Source organism: Canis aureus, chromosome 30 (assembly GCF_053574225.1).
Source record: "Canis aureus isolate CA01 chromosome 30, VMU_Caureus_v.1.0, whole genome shotgun sequence".
NCBI classification, from domain to species: domain Eukaryota; kingdom Metazoa; phylum Chordata; class Mammalia; order Carnivora; family Canidae; genus Canis; species Canis aureus.
In genome coordinates, this window is record NC_135640.1 from 41744861 (window position 1) to 41764303 (window position 19443).

The 19443-nt window shown below is 43.6% G+C and overlaps 1 protein-coding gene and 1 pseudogene across 2 annotated transcripts in view; one reads left to right on the forward strand and one right to left on the reverse strand.

Moving 5' to 3' along the window:
• The window catches only part of HSF2BP (heat shock transcription factor 2 binding protein), a 102225-nt gene that overhangs the window by 74378 nt on the left and 8404 nt on the right, over positions 1 to 19443 (reverse strand). For both annotated transcript variants that reach the window (XM_077879349.1, XM_077879347.1), the window contains 2 exons: positions 10512 to 10615; positions 226 to 375 (listed from right to left, as the gene is read on the reverse strand). In XM_077879349.1, coding sequence (XP_077735475.1) covers positions 226 to 375; positions 10512 to 10615 — 254 coding nt within the window. The remainder of the gene's footprint in view (positions 1 to 225; positions 376 to 10511; positions 10616 to 19443) is intronic.
• On the forward strand, positions 3465 to 4164 carry LOC144301538 (phosphatidylethanolamine-binding protein 1 pseudogene; annotated as a pseudogene).

Here is a 19443-nt window from a genome sequence, read left to right on the forward strand (position 1 = left end):
AAATACCATACAGGTTCTGGGAGAGTAGGTGTCTTATTTCTTTCATTTTACGCACCCCCTAGAGCACCAGCTTACAGTGGACCCTACATACTGGTATGCCACCACTGTCTGATGAACGAAAGTAAGACATGGATTTCATCTGTAAATGCCTTCGTACACATTGTACCCTCTGTGTCCCATAAACACTGATCAACAACATCCAGGGAGCCCAGCGGTCGTGCTTACTCCTCCCAGAATGGCTTTGACGACGTCCTCACTACTGGAGACACCCCACAAAAGGGTGCAGGCTGCTGCTCCCATTTCTGTACAGTATTCTGCTTGTTGCAGGAGCTGCTGCTTTGCTTCATTCAGCTGCTGTCGAAGAGCAAGTTTCTCCTAAAATCAAAACAAAATGAAATCAGCAAAATGAACAGCATTCAACTTTAAAATACCTCTATTGTGTTTCTTATACAAAGATTTTTTTTTAATGCACGTAGAATTATAGAAAACATGTTGGCAAATGAAAACTCATCCTTAGCCACAATCTATGTATTTTTTTAAACTTCAGAAGGAAAATTACACTCTCAAAAAAGAACACACTGCTATATTAGAGTTTATAAGTATTGCCAAAGACTTGAATTCATCTTCTTCAAGTAAAATGAAACAGAAGGCACCTCAGGTCCCAAGTGGCTACACCTAGAATCAACCCCAACTGGGCCACCTGAACAAAGTAACAACCAAACACAGCAGTCCACAGAGCAACACTTGTAGTACATGACCCTGCCACCTCCAAGTGGCTCACCCCACTGTACAGATGTCAGACGACACAGCTAACCCGGCTAGGACATATGGGGCAAAGACAAGAAGTGCAAAGGAGGGCCTCCCAGGCATGCCGAGCACAGTCAAGCTGAGCGTCCGTGTGACAGGAAGATAGAGGCCAGCGGGACTTCTGAAGAATATAGCTGGCAAATCCCAGCCAGGGTTCTCAACAGTGACTTGTCCTCCCGATGTTCCCTCAGACCACACAAACAATCCTAAAGGCTCGCTGCAGGCGGCTCTTGGGCAGTATGGGGATTCCTGATTCCCCACTTTCACCACTGGTTGTACTACTCTTGTTACCTGAAGTTCCCTTAAAAGGTGAGAGCATTTCCTTACTTAACAAGAGATAAACTTAAGAAATACAGAAACCTGGTGCGACTGGGTGGCTCAGCTGGCTGGGCATCTGACTTGATTTTGGCTCAGGTCATGATCTCAGGGTGGCAGGATAGAGCCCTACATCAGGCTCCAACGCTCACTGGGGAACATCCTTCTCTTGTCCTCTGCCCCTCCTCCCCCCCATTCATGTACACACACTCTCACTCAAATTAATGAACACATCTTTAAAAAAAAAAAAAAGAAATATAGAAATCTACTTAAATTCATTTATACCAAAGTAAAATTAGAATCATAATAACAGTTCTCAAAGTTAAAGTATTTCATGGGCACCTGGTGGTAAAGTTGATTAAGAGTCCAACTCTTGATTTCGGCTCAAGTCATGATCTCAGGGTTGTGGAATCGAGGCCCACATCAGGCTCTGTGTTCAGCAGGGAGTCTGCTTGATACTCTCTCCCTCTACCCCTCCCTTGTTTGCACACATGCACACACGCATGGTCTCTCTTTCTCTAATAAATAAATCTTTAAAAAGTCATAGTTTTTTTTAAGTTATATTTTTTTAGATGTTTTCATTTTTTCTTTTAGAGAGGTAAGTGCAGGACAACTAGGGGGAGAAGGAAAGGAATCAGTGGGCCACAAACCAAACTTTGGTGACTTCATAACTTGGTCTAGGGTGGCCCATTCACATCTAACCGGGGATGATGTATTTGGTATACAGAATCTCTTACACATTCAGACATATATTCATACTCGTTTTAGGAGAAAAGATGATCACTAATCTATGACACATGCTAATAACCATATACTCACCCTATGACCCAACAATTTCACTCCTAGGTATTCCCCAAGAAAAATTAAAATATATATCCACACAAACACTTGTACATGAATGTTCACAGTAGTGTTATTCGTGAGTCAAAAATTGAAAATAGCTAGATGTCTATCAACTGATGAAAGATTTTTAAAAAAGTGTTACGACAGGAACAAACAATTGACACATGCTAACATGAATGAACTTCCAAAGCATTACACCAAATATAAAGGACTGCATATTGTATTTCTATATTTCCATAAAATATACAGAAAAGGCAAATCTATAGAGAGAGACAGAAAGCAGATCCGTGATTGCCTAGGGCTGGGCAAGGGAACAGGACTAACTACAAACAAATATGTGATGGAAATATTCTAAAAATTGGACAAAATCCAGCACTCTCTTGTGAGAAAAATTCTCAGCAAACTAACAACAGAAAGGAACTTCCTCAACTTGATAAAAAGCACCTATGAAACACTACAGCTAAAATCACACTTATCTGTACAATAGGAAAGGTTACAAATGAATGGGGTTTGGGAGCACATGGGAAATCTGTATTTTCCACTCAATTTTCCAGCGAACCCAAAGGAATATAACATAAAAACAAAATCTTACCACTTGCAATGACATGGATGGAACTAGAGAGTACTATGCTAAGTACAATAAGTCAGTAAGAGAAAGACAAATACCATACGATCTCATTCATATGTGGAATATAAGAAACAAAACAAATGAGCAAAGCGGGCGGAAAAGAGAGAGAAGCAAACCAAGAAACAGACTCTTAACTACAGAAAACACACTGCTGGTCACAAAAGAGGGGGTGGGAGGGAGGCTGGGTGAAACGGGTGATGAAGATTAAGGAGTGCACTTGTCATGATGAGCACCAGTGATATATGGAAATGTTAAATCACTCTACTGTACACCTGATACACTAAGATAACACTCTATATAACTAACTGGAATTTCAGTTAAATTCTTTTTTTAAAAAGGGCTCTTCTTTTTTTTTTTTTTAAATCATACTTACTGGTAAAAGACTGCTTTCCCCCATGATCAGGAACAAGGCAAGATTGTCTGTTCTTGCCACTCTTACTTAACACGGTGCCAGAAGTTCCAGACAGTGTAATCACACAAAAGAAAGAAACAAAAGGTAGAGAGAGTAGAAGGAAGAACTAGAACTGTCCCTACTTGCAGATGACATGATTGTCTATATTAAAAAAATCTCAGGGGAAAAAAAAATCTCAGGGAATCCAAAAAAAACTCCCAGACCTCATGCATGAGTTCAGCCAGGTCACATGTTAAAAGATCAACACACAAAAAGCAATCACATTTCTATATGCTAACAACAAAAAAGTGGAAACTACAATTTAAAACACCATTTAAAAGTGTTCCAAAGAAAACAAAATGCATCCCGGCTGCCGGGCCCATGTGTCCTGTGGCCAGTCTGCAGACCATGCTGAGTCAGTGCTGCTAGGCCTAAGCCTCGCCAAGACTCTCACCACCGTCCACCCGGCTCAGCCCCAAGATGCTGGTGGACCTCAGAAGGCAGCCTGGGCCCCTGAGCCCACAGGAGGTAGAGGAGCAGCTGCAGCATCCACTGCAGGTCAAATACAGCAGGGCCAAGGTTGGTACACTGCACAACGTACTGACGCCCACCCAGGTTAAGAACCAGCCCATCAGTATTGCATGGGATAGCCTTGATCCAGGTAAACGCTGCATGTTGGTCATGACAGACTCAGATGCTCCCAGCAGGAAGGCAATCTGCCAGGTGCCCAAACACAGGCAATGGGGCTATTTTCTGGGGTCAACACACGGGGCAACGACATGAGTAGTGGCACAGTTCTCTTCCATTACATGGGATCTGGACCTCCCAAGGCCTTCACCCTTTACTTCCAGCTGGTTTACATGCAGGATGGGCCACTGAAGTGTGATAAGGCCATTCTCAGCAAACAATATGGAGACCACTCTGGTAAATTCAAAGTGGCATCTCCCCACAAGAAGTATGAGCTCAAATCCCTGGCAGCCTGCACCTGTTATCAGGTTGAATGGGACAGCTGTGTGACCATCTCTGTGAGCAGCTGTCTGGAAAGTGGAGGGACGCCAGGAGACAGGGACAGGCAGTGCCCAGCATGCTCTCAAGCTCAGTGATGCATGTAGATTTCTCCCCTTCCCCGCTCCCATTCTCACAGACAAGACCTGAGCCATCAGATAGTGGTTTAGGGTGACTTTTCCTTCTGCCTGTCCTCTGTAATTCTACACAGTCACACTCCTTATGTTTTGATCAAATCTAATCCTCCATTTTGGAGGACTAGCAATCCAGAATTTAAAGAAGAAAAAATTCAGGTGAAAAGACCAGGTTTACAGTAATAGAGCAGAACATCAAAGAATCTTTAAGGTTTAAAAAAAAAAATAGATTCACTGCCTCTGTCTTTATGAGCCTGAGTCCAGAACTGTGCATAATAGCATCTTCTGGGTCACGTTTTCTCGACAGTGTCTCTCACACCATTAGCCCCCAGTGTGTTACATCTAGGACTGATTACTGGGGGCCAGTGTCTCTGGTTCCTTTAAAGAGCGGTACTGGAAACAGCAATAGGGAGAGTCGCTTTGTGGTTCAGGCGCAGCTATCTAGATAAACTGCAGGCCTGGGTGAAAGGCGGTCAGAAATCCCCAAGCCTGGACCTCTTAAATTGATCACTCTTTACTCATGGAAGAAAGCCAGTTTGGGGTTTCAGAAATTTGTATTAATTCTGCTACTTGCTTATAGTTGAATAAAAATGAAAACATTGTGTAGAACCAAAAAAAGAAAGAAAGAAAATGAAAGGCTTAAGTAAAAATCTAACAAAATGTGTACAGGATCTGTGTGCTGACAATTACAAACCACTGATGAAAGAGATTAAAGACAACTTAAAGGAGTGGAAAGATGTGCTTTGTTTATGGGCTGAAAGACACGACACAGACAAGATCACAGTTCTCCCAAAACTAACCTACAGACAATCCCCATCAAAACCTCAGCATGTTTGTAGACACAAATGAACCTATAATGAAATGTATGTGGAAAAGTAAAGGGCCTGTCTAGACCATTTGGAGGAAGAAAAAAATGGGAAGAATCTCTTTACCCAATGCTGAGGCTCACTACGTGGCCACAGTAACCATGACAGTGAGCTCTGGCGGACGAACAGGTAGAGGGGCCAGACAACAGAACAGGCCAGGGGAATGCGCCCAACTGATCAGTAACAGAGTGCAAGAGCAGGTCCATGGAGGAGATGTCATGTCTTCCACAAAGTACAAGATCAACTGGACAACAACAACAACAACAACAACAAAAAAAAAAAAAAAAAAAAAAACAAAGCTCATACCTTGTTCATGATCATGGAAGCAAAAATCAACAAGATTTGTTCATCCTCACCAGATTGAACATTTTTGCTCTGTGAAGACCCCATGAAGATGAAGCGACACGCTCCAGCCTGGCAGAAACTATCTGTAAATCACATCTCCAATGAAGGAGTTCCATCTAGCATATATTAAAAACTCTCTAAATTCAACAGGAAAAAAAGAACAATCCCATTAGAAAATGGGTAAAAGATATGAACAGATATTTTACAGGAGAGGATACACAGACAACAAACGAGCATGTTAAAAGATCCCAACATGATTAGCCATGCGAGAAATGCAAAGTACAGTCACCATATATCTACCAGAATGGCTAAAATAAAAATGGTGATAACACCATTTACCAGTTAGGATGTGGAAGAAATAAATCACTCATGGACTACTGGAGGGAACATAAAATGGGGCAGCCACTCTGCAAAACAACTTGGCAATTTCTTACAAAACTAAATGTGCAGGGGTGCCTGGGTGGCTCGGTTGGTTGGTCTGCTGATTCTTGGTTTCAACTCAGGTCACGATCTCATGCTCATGGCACTGGTCCCCCCCATCAGGGTCTGCACTCAGCAAGGAGTCTGCTTGGGACTCTCTCTCCTCTGCCCCTCCCCCTGCTCATGCCGTCTATAAAATAAATAGATAAATCTTGAAAATAAAAAAAAACTAAACATCATTAGTACACAATCCAATGACCATACTCTTGGGCATTTATCCCAGAGAAATAAAAACATACAGTCACACAAAAACCTATACACTGATGCTCACAGTACCTCTATCATAATAATGAACAACAGCAAATAACCCAAACTTCAATGGGAGAATAGTTAAATGAACTATATTTCTACACTATGGAACATTACACAGCAATAAAAAGGAACAGACCACTGATTCAAGAAAGAATTTTGATGAATTTGAGTGATACAAGTCATTTTCATGACATTCTTAAAATATAACTATGGAGATTAATGTGTAGCAACTATGTGTTAATAGATGAAAGAATTCAGTATCTTGAATGTGGTAGTGGTTACATGAATCCATGTATGTGATAAAACTGCACTGAACTAGGGAGCCTGGGTGGATCAGTCGGTTGAGCATCTGACTCTTGGTTTCGGCTCAGGTCGTGATCTCAGAGTTATGAGATAGACCCGTGTTGGGCTCGGCTCCGTGCTCAGCACAGAATCTCCTCATCCATCTCCCTCTGCTCTTCCCCCCTCCCTGTTCCCTTTCTCCCTCCTTCTCTAAAAAAAATAAAATATTTTTTAAAAAACTGCACAGAACTAGTCTCTCACACACACATTTTCCCTCTCTCTCTCTCACACACACACAGGAGAGCATCCAATACTGGTGAGATACATCACTAGATAAGACCAGTGGACCCAAATAAGCCCTGTGGGTTTTACCATTGTTGGTCTCCTGGCTCTCACCATGCCCTGCAGGGATTCCAGAGACCCACCAGTGGGCAAACTGGGTACAGGGCACAAAGGGACTCCTGTCGATTTTTCTGTACCTTCCTGTGAATCTATAATTCTTTACTTTTTTAAAGATTTAATTTATTTGTTCATGAGACATATAGAGAGAGAGGCAGAGACACAGGCAGAGGGAGAAGCAGGCTCCATGCAGGGAGCCCAATGCAGGACTTGATCCCGGGACCCCGGGATCACGCCCTGAGCCGATGGCAGACGCTCAACCGCTGAGCCACCCAGGTGCCCCTCTATAATTCTTTCTAAAAATGTTAACCAAAATCAAAATGGACTGTGGTGAACACTGTACAACTGCGTACACTCACTGAAACAGTCAAACTTCACTTTTACAACAGATTATTCTGTTATGCAAAATATATCTTAACAAAACTGCTTTGAAAAAAGAAACAGTAACCGAGTCCTGACATGTTTACATACTTAAAGTGAGTATGGATTCCTTCAAAACCCTCTGTAGTTCATCTCTGTAACTAAAATACACTATCAGTTAATTTTTTCTTTAGAAGGTTTCCTGAAATAATATACAATGTTTACAACAACTTCCCTTTTACTATCTCAAAAGTAGCAACTCTTTCCTAACAAAATCACAGATAACCATACATGGGCAGTCTTGTGCAAGTTAGTAGTTAACTCTGAAAGGTACGTGCACAAGAAAACGTGCAGAGAAGGCAAAGGCAGAGGCCAGCAGCTGAAAGACCCCCTAGAGAGCAGGGCTGAACCCGCACATCATCCAGGACAAGTTCACACAGGCGGGAAAGCCAGGTCAGACACTATAAAAGCTCTGCTGGCAGACCCTTTGTCGAGAGCCACATGCGCCCTCACAGTGACGGCACGGGCCTCTGATGGTGTCACACACAGGGGAAGCCGGGCCCTTTCTCCTCTGGAGTTCAGAGGCTGCCCCTCCCAGGAAGACCCACTCTCCCGGCCAGCCCCCGCGCCCACAGCAAGGCCCAGCTGGCCTCCCCTGATCTGATTCCACCACTGCTGGGGAAACATCTCAACTAAGCAGAGAACCAAGCTTTCCTTGCCCGATGGCCATTCTCCCGGGGTTCGGGGTGGCTGCTCATCCAGCACAGTTATTTATGATTTTGAGTCCACACTTTGTTTTCTCCTTTCTTCATACGTACTGGATCCAGTAACTTCTGTCTTTCCCAATGACTTCTACGCATACTGTAGTACTTACTAGCAGTGCTCTAATTTGGGATCTAGCCCCTGCATTCTTTCCTGGTTTCTCAAGTCTAAAATAAGCCTCCAGAGTCCAGCCTCATGAGCTGTAGAGATCTGGACGGAGACCACAGAAAAGGCTACGGAAAAGGCAGCTGTCAGTTCTCTACAACAAGAAGAGATGTGGCCTTGTAACAGCAGACTTGAAAGGGCTCCCATCGGTATTAAATTGGCAGGACAATTAAACAGGAAACGTGACTGGAAATAGGAAATAGTTTAACCTAAAATATTCCCACATTTTAACTAAGGTCAAATTGTCAGGGCAAAAACACACTACCGATCTGACACTAACTTCACCAGGGCCATTTCATCCTCTATACGGGCACTTTACCAGAATGGCTTATTTTTTTTAGATTTTATTTATTAGTGAGTGAGTAAGGGGGGAGGGACAGCAAGAGGAAGAGAGATGAATCTCAAGCAGACTCCACGCTGAGCAGGGAGCCTGACGCAGGGCTCAGTCGCACGACCCTGAGATCACAACCTGAGCCAAAATCACGGGTCAGATACTCAACTCACTGAGCCACCCAAGTACCCCACGAATGGTGCATTTTTAAGCACTGCCTCTAAAATGTCCACAAAACATGCATTTTTCCTATGTTTATCTACTAAAAAAAAAAAAAAAAAAAGGAAATCTAAGATTCTGTCCAATTAAGTTTTAACCTTAACAAGGACATCTCAGCAAATTCAGGAAGTACAGAACCTAACAAGTGCATTGTCAACTTTTATCAGATCCTTCCTGTCTGTTGGTCAACTTCTTTCAGACCATGAAACTTTCAGGCCCAAATTAGCCACCGTCATCTTAAATTATTGTGATCTAAACATACGACAAAGCTAAAATTTCAACTTTGATTATGTGACTGACACTCAACCTAACTCAGTTTTGAGACCGAAACTCTTTCCCTGACCTTTCCTTCTTGTTCAATGTTAAAGTCCATACAAAACCCACCAGTTCTGGAAAACCTCCATAGCAGCCACAAATATTCAGAATTCTTTCACATGAGGCAGCAGTGGACCTGTGACCAGCTACCTAACCTCCTTGAGGCTAACAGTGCCTACTGACTCTGCTGTGCTAGGAGACGTACAAGAGATATTCGATGCACAGCCAGTGGCTGGCCGCCTGCCAGCACACAGGAAACAACAGATACTAGCTACTGTTACTAGTACTGTTAGTGTTTTTCTACTTTAAAATAAAAAATACACACACCCTGACTTTTATCAGAAGTGATAGGATAGTTCTAGCTTTACAGAAGAGAAGGGGAAATCATTTATTCTATAGAAAAACAATGTGTAATTTTTTTAAAGATTTATTTATTTATTTATTCATGATAGACACACACACAGAGAGAGAGAGGCAGAGACACAGGCAGAGGGAGAAACAGGCTCCACGCAGGGAGCCCGACGAGGGACTCGATCCCGGGACTCCAGGACCGCGCCCTGGGCCAAAGGCAGGCACCAAACCACTGAGCCACCCAGGGATCCCCAAGAATGTGTAATTTTTAAGAAATACTATTAGTCTCGTCAAATATTAAAACACATTAGTTGTTTCTTAAAGATTAGTAAATGATCCCCTAGGTTTATTACAAATATTTCCAGTTAATACATCTCTGATTATAAATTATTAAGTACATTTTTCAGAATTCTTATTATTCTATGATTTTTAATGTTCTGAAGTGGTCTTTTAGACATAAAAATTAGAGTCATCTGTGTGGCTAAGTTGGTTGAGTGTCCAAGTCTTGATTTTGGCTCGGGTCATGAACTCTGGGGCCTTGAGAAAGAGCCCTGCATCTGGCTCCATGCTCAGTGAGGAGTCTGCTTCTCTCTTTCTCTCTTTCACTCTGCCCCACCCTTCCCTCCTCACCCCCTGGCCCCCCACTTAGGCACATGTGAGTACTCTGTCAAATAGATAAATATTTTTAAAAATTTTTTAAGCTGGGGCACCTGGGTGGCTCAGTGGTTGAGCATCTGCCTTCAGCTCAGGTCATGATCCCAGCTTCTTCCTCTGTCTCTGTCTCTGCCTCTCTGTCTCTCATGAAAAAATAAAATCTTAAAAAAAAAAAAACTTTTTTTAAAGTTAACAGGAAGTCATAATTACAAGCCTACCCAGTAAATATTCTCCACATTAAATGGTCATAAAATCCAAATGTTCGACTATTTTCCAGCCCTTATTATTTTTTAAGATTTATTTTAGAAAGCGCACATGTATGCACACGCACAAGAACACCAGGAGGGGGAGGGGCAAGGGGAGAAGGAGAATCTCAAGCAAACGCCCCACTGAGTATGGAGCCCAACGCAGGGCTCAATCTCAGGACCCTGAAATTGTGACCTGAGCTGAAATCAAGAGTTCGACACTTACTGACTGAGCCACCCAGGCGCCCCCAGAATTACATACATTTTAAAATACAGTCTCTTGAGGCTTAAGGGCTAGGAGGGCTGCCGGCCACTCGGCTCTGTGGGGGAGCAGCCCGGACACTGGTGTGCTAGCATCGTACCTTCTTGTCTCTCATGCTGTCAGCCTGCACGGTCTCTAGGCGGGCTTTGAAGTGCTCACAATCCATTCTCAGTTGCTCTAACTCTTGCTCTTTCCTTTCCAGGTCTAGAAGAAGAGAGACACAACAACACTCAGCATTTCAGACCATTAATGTCCTCTAAGAATCCAATGAGCCAAATCTCTCAAGAAAATGGGCATGGGCTGCTCAGGTGTGATTATTCACAGAACCAGTCCTTCAATGACCAATATTCTAAAAGTTCTGCTTTTCAGGTTTTTGCCAGTTTTTAGCCCATACCCAAAAGCACTTTTCTTGTTGTTGTTTTCAGTCTTATGTTTTTAAGCCCTGATTTTACTGCCAAACTCGTACTGGAGGCTCTAAGAAAGTGGGTTACGTAAGGGACTGACGGCAGGGCTGAGAAACCCGACTGTCTCGTGGCACAGACTTGTATCTGCTCCATAAAAAGCAGAAGGCAGCTCGGTGAGTAGACGGTGCCAGCCAGGGCTGATTCACAGTGCTCGTCTCACCAACTGGCAGACTGACTCAGGAGGAAGAGCCGCAGCGGCCGTCAATGGAGGGGCGGAAGCAACGGTGATCAGACAAGAGAAGGCCGCGGTGAAGGCGGGCAACCGTGGCAACTCCCCACCACGTTCATTTAGGTGGTGATTCAAATAGCCAACAAAATCCCCAAAACATCCACGTTAGTAAGTCTGGAATCACAGGTATGGTCAACTTTAAAGAAAAGATATTATGGTGCAGAAATACTGACATTTAAAAAGCAAAGTAATGAAGTGCCTTGACCTCAGGAACTAAGAAATCATCAGTGTCTATGCTAACACGTACCCAGATGTGAGGTGGCACACGGCACTCAGAGCTAATGCAGCAGTGCTTGTGGACACTGACTCCCAAATGTTAGTCCGCCAGTATCCCCTACAGGGCTGGGTCAACACAGGCTGCACCCGCCCCCCCACCCCCGCCAGCGTCAGTCAGAGTCTCCGATTCAGTAGGCCTGAGGTGGGCCTGAAGAATCTGCCCTTCCAGCAAGCTCGCAGGTGAGGCAGATGCTGCTGGTCCGGGAATAGACTCTGAGAAAGACGGCTTCAGGACAACAGCCTGGTCTCTGGTCATTAACAAAATGAAAACAACACACAACCAGTGAGAGCCAGTGAGGGAGCCCAGCCACAGGAACCTGGGGACAGAAACAGCAGGTGGTGGGAGGCAGCAGCCAGCGGCCTGAAAACTGGTGCCCCCCTCCACCTGGGGAGGAGACGGCAGGACAAGCACTCCCTCCAGGGAAGTGTGGACAAGCCCAGGGGGTGGCTTGGTGGCCCTGGGCTCTGAGAAGGCAGGGGACTGCCAAGGACAGCAGGGGCATCCCCAAAGCGTGGGAGAAATGAAGGGAGTCAGCAGTTTCCTGGCACCCTTTGCCCTAGAGGGAAGATTAGCACCTAAAGCCAAATATTCGGTTACAGATTATGAAACTGGCTGGCACAACTTGTCTTAAACGGCGTTTCTCAGAAACCATGTTAAGTGGGACTATTTTTTCTAGCTCAAATCAGTTCTCCTCTCTGCCCCCTCCTCCTACAATGCATCACGCCACAACAGGACTCTCCTGGAAGTCTGTGCTCTACGCTGCAAATCCTGGCCACCCAAGAAATCAACTGTCAGTCAAGTGCTAGGCTCTAGAAGCTACACAGTTGCCTTCTGTGACAGTGTTAAATGAAAACTTATGTCATTTATAATTATGAATGAACTATGAAATGCATATGCTCATAAAAAGAAACAAAATGAAAAGAACTAAAATAAATCAGTGGTACAAACTTTTTCTTCGCAGTTCACTCTTAAATTTTCTTGTATCATCAAGCTGTACGTCACTCAAAGGTGGCAAAGATAGAAAATTACATCTCTACAAGCCTTACCACGTATAAACACACATGGGAATTCATCCTGGCCCCACAGATTTTCCTTAGGGTAACCTCACAGTCTCTGGCCCTGTGTAGCCGTACATCCATAGGCTACCATAACAAGGGGACGGGGTCAAACGTTCCACTCTCCCACGGGCACCCCACAGAATTCAAAGTCAGCATGGAGGGGGTGGAATGCCACACCTGCCTACCCGGGCACCTGGAGGTGGCAGGTGCCTTTCAGCTGTACAAGGCCGCCACCTCGTGGCCAGATGGGAGCACTGCCGCCTTCTCCCAACCAAACCCTCACCCTGCTTTTTCAGCGTGGCCCCCCGCAGTGCCAACAGCCCTGTACAAACCCCACAAGGGCAGGCATTTTCATGTTTCGCTTTCTGATACATCCCAAATCCCTACAACGGTACATGGAATTTTATAAATATTTGTCACACAAATGAATTTTACTTCTCTGTAAGTTCCTTCTGCTAATCCTTGAAGAGAGAAAAATATACAGCCACTTTGATTATATGTCTCATCCTCATAATGAGAATATACCACTTCTATGATTTTTTTATTTTAAAAACCAGGGACAGAAAGAATATGGACAGTGAATAATACATTATCTTACCCAGCTTCGATGTCAGAATAGGGAAGAAGCTGCCATCCAGCCTAGGCTGTCTTGTAACTACTAATCTTTAGCATTCATAAGGAAATCTCCCTGTAACTGTTAACTGAATGAAATGGTGGCTAAGACAGACTACTAATATACAGAAATAATCTACATCACAGGCCACTTCTGAAACTCACAATCCTTTTTTGATAGTTTTTTTTTAAGATTTTATTTATTTATTCATGAGAGACAGAGAGAGAGAGAGAGAGAGAGAGAGGCAGAGACACAGGCAGAGGGAGAAGCAGTCCCCATGCAGGGAGCCCGACGTGGGACTCGATCCCATATCTCCAGGGTCACACCCTGGGCTGAAGGTGGTGCTAAACCACTGAGCCCCCAGGCTGCCCTGATAGTTTTAATACCATGAGAAAAGGCTGTATCTCTCACTGCTTAACTTATCCACGGAAAGGGTGCAGAGAACTATTACCAGCAAGGAGCTGAGCTACAAATGAAAAGCAGCATTTCTGAAACCCTGAGCAAAGAAATGTAAAGCATACATAAGGGATCAATTTCTCTACCCTTTAGCACCTGGCATGCTTAAAATAAGAATAAACTTACACTTGTTGTTTCATGTTAATATGAAAGTATCGTTTTTGACCAAAACAGCTAAAAGTCTCAAACCCAAAATAAACGGTCTTTCATAGCTAACCTCTCCCTTCCTAGCACTCCATAATAGGTTTAGAAAAGAATTCACGATTAGCTGCTAATGGACCCCATCTTTACTGTGAACTGAGATCTGGAGGGTATGTAACAAAGCACCACAGACTGGACAGCCGACAACAGAAACATCCTGTCCCCCAGTTCTGGAGGCTGTGGGCCCGAGACCAAGGTGTCAGCAGGCCCACGCTCCCCCCGAAACCTGTAGGCGAGGGTCCTTCCCTGCCTCCTCCACCTTTCAGGAGCCTAGATCTTCCAGAGTTCCCATCTGCCTCCACTGTCCCTGGGCCTTCTCCTGGTCCCTTCATATCAGCTTACCTATACACGTGTGCTCTATGTCCAAATATACCCGTTTACAAGGACACCAGTCATACTGGATCACGGCTCACCCTAAAGACTTCATTTTAACTTAATCAGCCTGTCAACAATATAAATACCTAAAGTAAAAAAAAACAAAAAACAAAAAACAAAACAAAAAAAAAAAAAACGGGGGGAAAAAAGTGAAAAAATGAGAATATTTCAGGATTCATTAAAAAAAAAAAACAACACCTTCAGTTAAAGAGCTTAAGTGCATTTGAAATCCTACCCACTATAAGCCAGCCAAACAACACTTTAATTAGCTATCAAACTTTTAAAACAAATCAAAGGGGTTGGGGGAAACGAGTTGGAATCAGAACGTGCAAATAGCATTTTTTTTCTCTCCACTGCCAAAAATCTCCCCAAACCACTCTTCTTCTTCTAACTTAAAGGCCATTGGAGTTATCTTTTATAAGATGAAGAAAACGTGTGACTAACAGGAATTTGCTCTATATTGGCATTGCCAAATGGACTTGGCAGTACCTTGTATCACTAACTTCAACATCTGAGTCTCTTGGAGCTCCTTAGTCTACCTGTAAATTACTAAGGAAGAGGGTCAAATTCTGCCCTTTGAATATCTCGACATTACCTAGCAGTGCTTGACAGATGCCAGGCAGATGGTGAACACCTCCCTGACTCACTGACTAAATTCGCTGGGCACCTGAAAACAAATACCATCACAGAAACCTAAGATCAATCTTACTGAATTCAGATGAGTTCTGTGAATGTATTTCTCAAACCAGAATCAGGAAATGTTTTCAGTTATTGGCATACGAATACTACTATTTTTTTAAGATTTTGTTTATTCATGAGAGACACACGGGGGGCGGGGGAGAGGCAGATACACAGGCAGAGGGAGAAGCAGGCTCCATGCAGGAAGCCCAATCCCAGAACTCCAGGATCACGCCCTGAGCCGAAAGCAGACGCTCAACTGCTGAGCCACCCAGGTATCCCTTAAATGTTTTTTTTAAAGATTTTATTTATTTAGAATAAGATGTTAATGGTGGGGTGTCAGGAGTGATATATTCAAATAATGTACCTCTCTACTTTCTCCATCTTGGCTACCTTCCCACTTCCTCTGTCCATAAGCCCCTATTTCTCTCCTTTTCTCCCAGGCCCCCGTCTGCCAGACCATCTCCACGTGTCCTTTGGATCCGTACTCCACCCCGCTCGGTGCTCCCAAGAGGCTAAAGTCAACATCCACAGCAATCGGGCTCCTTGGCTTTTAGCTTCATGTTAGATTTGAACAGCAGCAGGCTCCAAAGGGACCGGGGACGAAAGGAGACCTGCTGGGACATCTACTTCCCCTGTGTCATCCCTGACAATCTTCCAGTAACAGTAACTTCACCTTCTGTGCAGCTGGCAGCTCTAAGGGAAGCCCTGGCACCCCACTCCTCCAGTTCCCGGGGCTTTGTGATCCTCCTGTGGATTCCCCAAACTCTGTCCAGTCCTGTCTGTCCTCTACGTTATACTCCAAGCTTCCCCTTTTGTTCCTGCCAAACATGGACATGAGACACTGATATTGTCTCACTTGGGTCACAATAAACTTTTGGTTCAAATGATCTTTTTTTTTTTAAGACTTCAAGTAATCTCTACATGCACTGTAGGGCTCAAACTCATAACCCCAATGTTGAGAGTTGCACACTCCACTGACTGAGCCAGCCAGGTACCCCAATAATCCCTTCTTGGCATTCACTCTTTCATCATAAGCTTCATGATTCTCTCTCTTGTTCAGATTTCTATAGGCCAGAAATAATAATTTTTCTCTGAGCTGAAACAGAGGTCTCCCTCTTCTCAATAATACCAAACTCTTGGGAAATTAATCTCAAAACACCCACCAACGCTTTTTTTTAAGATTTTTATTTATTTATTCATGAGAGACACAAAGAGAGGCAGAGACACAGGCAGAGGGAGAAGCAGGCTCCATACAGGGAGCCTGACGTGAGACTCGATCCCAGGTCTCCAGGATAATGCCTTGGGCTGAAGGCAGCACTAAACCGCTGATCTACCCGGGCTGCCCCCACCAATGCTTTAGAGACCAGGTAGTACTGTGGTTTTCAAACCCCACTGCTAACAACCCAAGAGTGCCTAAAGGACACATATGTTCTATAAACAGCACTTTATCCATTTTACAATGTTTTTCAGACTTTTTATTTGGGAACAATTTCAAACTTACAAAACATTGCATGAAAAAAAAAATACAAACAATACCTATATTCCCTGTACCCAGACTTACGTGCTGGCAACGTCTCGCATTTGTTCATCGTTTGTACCACATACAGACACACACACACAATACGCGTTCTGAGCCCATTGAGGGTAAGTTACATACATCGTAAGTACTTCAGTATTTCCCAAGAATAGGAATAACGTCCTACACACCTACTCTATACAGTTATCAACTTCAGAAAAATGAATACAATAACTTTATCTAATCTGCCACTAACATTCCAATTCTGTCAAATGACCCGAAACTGCCCTTTATGTAGCATTTCTTCCCTTCCAAGTACAACCACCAGTCTAGGGTCACGTGTGGCCTTCAGCCGTATCTTTAGCCTCCTTTAATCTGGGACATTTCCACAGCCTGTCTTTACTGTATGACATTAAAATGTGTTTTTTAACAACTTAAAAGTCACAACCACATATATGAAGGACTCCCATTTCCAGCTATGATGGTGAGGTAGCAGATCAATCGTCCCTTGAGAACAATTAGGAAACTGGAATTTAAACAAACTAACTCCTTTCAAGGTATGTGGGGACCACTGAGTCACAGAGGCCCTCAGGCCAGGACCCAGAGAGGAGGAGCATTCATAGCGGTACAGGAGCCCAGCCTCCCACCCCATTCCTCCTGGGAATCTTAGCATATTCCAAACCAGCACAGGCAAAGAGGCAGCAAAGCTGGGCAGAGCCGTCAGTGGTAGCACAGAGCTTGGGAAATGGAAATAAACCACAGAGCTATTGGACAGCCAAGACTTAGGGTGGGTCATGATCCCAGAGGAGATGGAAGCACAGAAAAATGAGCTGACGTCAGAGCCAACTCCCTCTTCTAGGCGCTCAGCAAGGCATAAGCAGCACACGACAGCTGCAGAGGCGAGCAGACAGTGCGTGCAATGAGGTAGGGGGTGGTGAGGAGGGGCACGGCTTGCGAGAGAAAAATACTATCATCCAAAGTCTCTACAAATTTTCACTTTAAATAGTCCATTAGTTACTTAAAATGACCAAGATTACCAAAAGGGAAAATAGACACTACAAGCAGACCAATAGCTGATCCAGATACTGAATTTGCCAGATTCAGACTTTAACTGTGATTAATGTTCCAGCAAAAAGACAATTTCATCAGGGAGCTAGAATAAAACATAACCAAGTAGAAAATCAATATAAAAACTAATAAACACTAATAATGAACAATATAAAAATAAATAAAACTAATAAAGAATTCAGAATCGGGCCCCGCCTCCGCTCCAGCCGGCCTGGGGTGGGGGGCGGGGGGGGCGCAATAAAAAGAAAAAAAAAAAAGAATTCAGAATCAAATCCCCACATACACAGCCATTTAGATCAAAACTAATCCTGTTGGGCAGCTTCAGTGGCCCAGCGGTTTAGCAATGCCTTCAGCCCAGGGTGTGATCCTGGAGACCCAGGATTGAGTCCCACGTCGGGCTCCCTGCATGGAGCCTGCTTCTCCCTCTGCCTGTGTCTCTGCCTCCTCTCTCTCTCTCTGTGCCTTTCATGAATAAATAAATAAAATCTCTAAAAAAAAAAAAAAAACAATCCTGTACAACAGGAGTAGGAGATTGTCTTTTCAATAAATGGTGCTGGGCCAATTGGCTATATACAGCTAGCAGCTGTTTTTTAAACATTTAGGGAATCACACAGTACCATCATCATCACAGAAGGTTCTACTGGACCATGCAGACAGAGACAAGGTGCTGCTACACAAATTTTATTTTTTTTAAGATTTTATTTATTAATGAGAGACACGGAGAGGGGGAGGGGGAAAGGGAGAGAGAAGGAGAGGTAGAGAGGGAGAGAGGGGGAGAGAAAGAGAGAGGCAGAGACACAGGCAGAGGGAAAAGCAGGCTCCATGCAGGAAGCCTGACGTGGGACTCAATACTGGGTCTCCAGGATCAGGCCACGGACCGAAGGTGGCGCTAAACCGCTGAGCCACCCAGGCTGCCCTCCTGCACAAATTTTAAATTGCACAAAATAATTTTTTCTGTTGCTACAGAAAATTAGACAAACCTCTCCCCAGTATATCACAGCTACACTAGTTTCTGTTCATTACTGACGTTTAAGGAACAAAACAAGGCTGGTTTACAATATGAACACTTAAACATTTTTATTTAAATAAATAAATTTTAAAAGGTTAAAACTAACGTTGCAGATTTAAAGTCATCAAATGAGACTGCAATTTATGTTTGGTGTCAATAGGAAATGTTACACAATCCCAACTCCAGACGCCTGCCACTAAGATGTCCAATTGTTTCTAAATCATATCATCTGACATCTCAAAGGCAGCATAGGTGTTTGACAAGTGTTCCACAGGACAGGCCGACTGGCTTTTCCACCATCTTCCTCCAAATGAATCCATGCCAGTAAGACAAAGAATTATCAGACCTTGTGACTTCACCATGAAACAAAAACATCTGACCCCACTGCCTTCAAGCTTCCAGATCAGTTTCCTTGAAAAGCATCCTGATGCTGCAAAGTGAAATGTTTAAAAACTCACCATTTGCAATTCTTTACCTTTGTGATTTATGTCTTTTTTTTGTAACTTAACAGCCACAACTAAAAACAGAAATTGGACACTTAGGATGGCACTGCAACTGATTTCCAAAATCTAATATTGATCGTATTTTGTTTTCATCAAAACATTTCATTGTATCAACTTTACAAGTAATGTTCTAAAACAGAATTTTTTAAATATGCAGAAAATATAACTTTCATCTATTTTACATACTGAACCACATAATATATAGGATTTTATTTTTGAAAAATAAATTAGTTAAGTGACCGACTCGTGATTTCAGCTTGGGCCATGATCTCAGGGTCGTGAGATGGAGCCCCACGTCAGGCTCCATGCTCAGCATGGATTCTGCTTGGGATTCTCTCTCTCCCTCTGCCCCTCCCCCCACTCACACGCACATGCCCACACTCTAAAATAAGTCCTTAAAAAACAGGATTCTAATTTAAAACAAACGTTTTTGACCCACATTGACACAGTAAAACTCCATTATTGTTAGATGAACACACTCGGGAAGGGGTGAGAGGCAAGGGAGCGAGCTAACTTTTACCTAGTACTTCCCCATCTCTGCTTTGCCAAGGTCATCTGTGGAGGCCTGAGAACACCATGGGA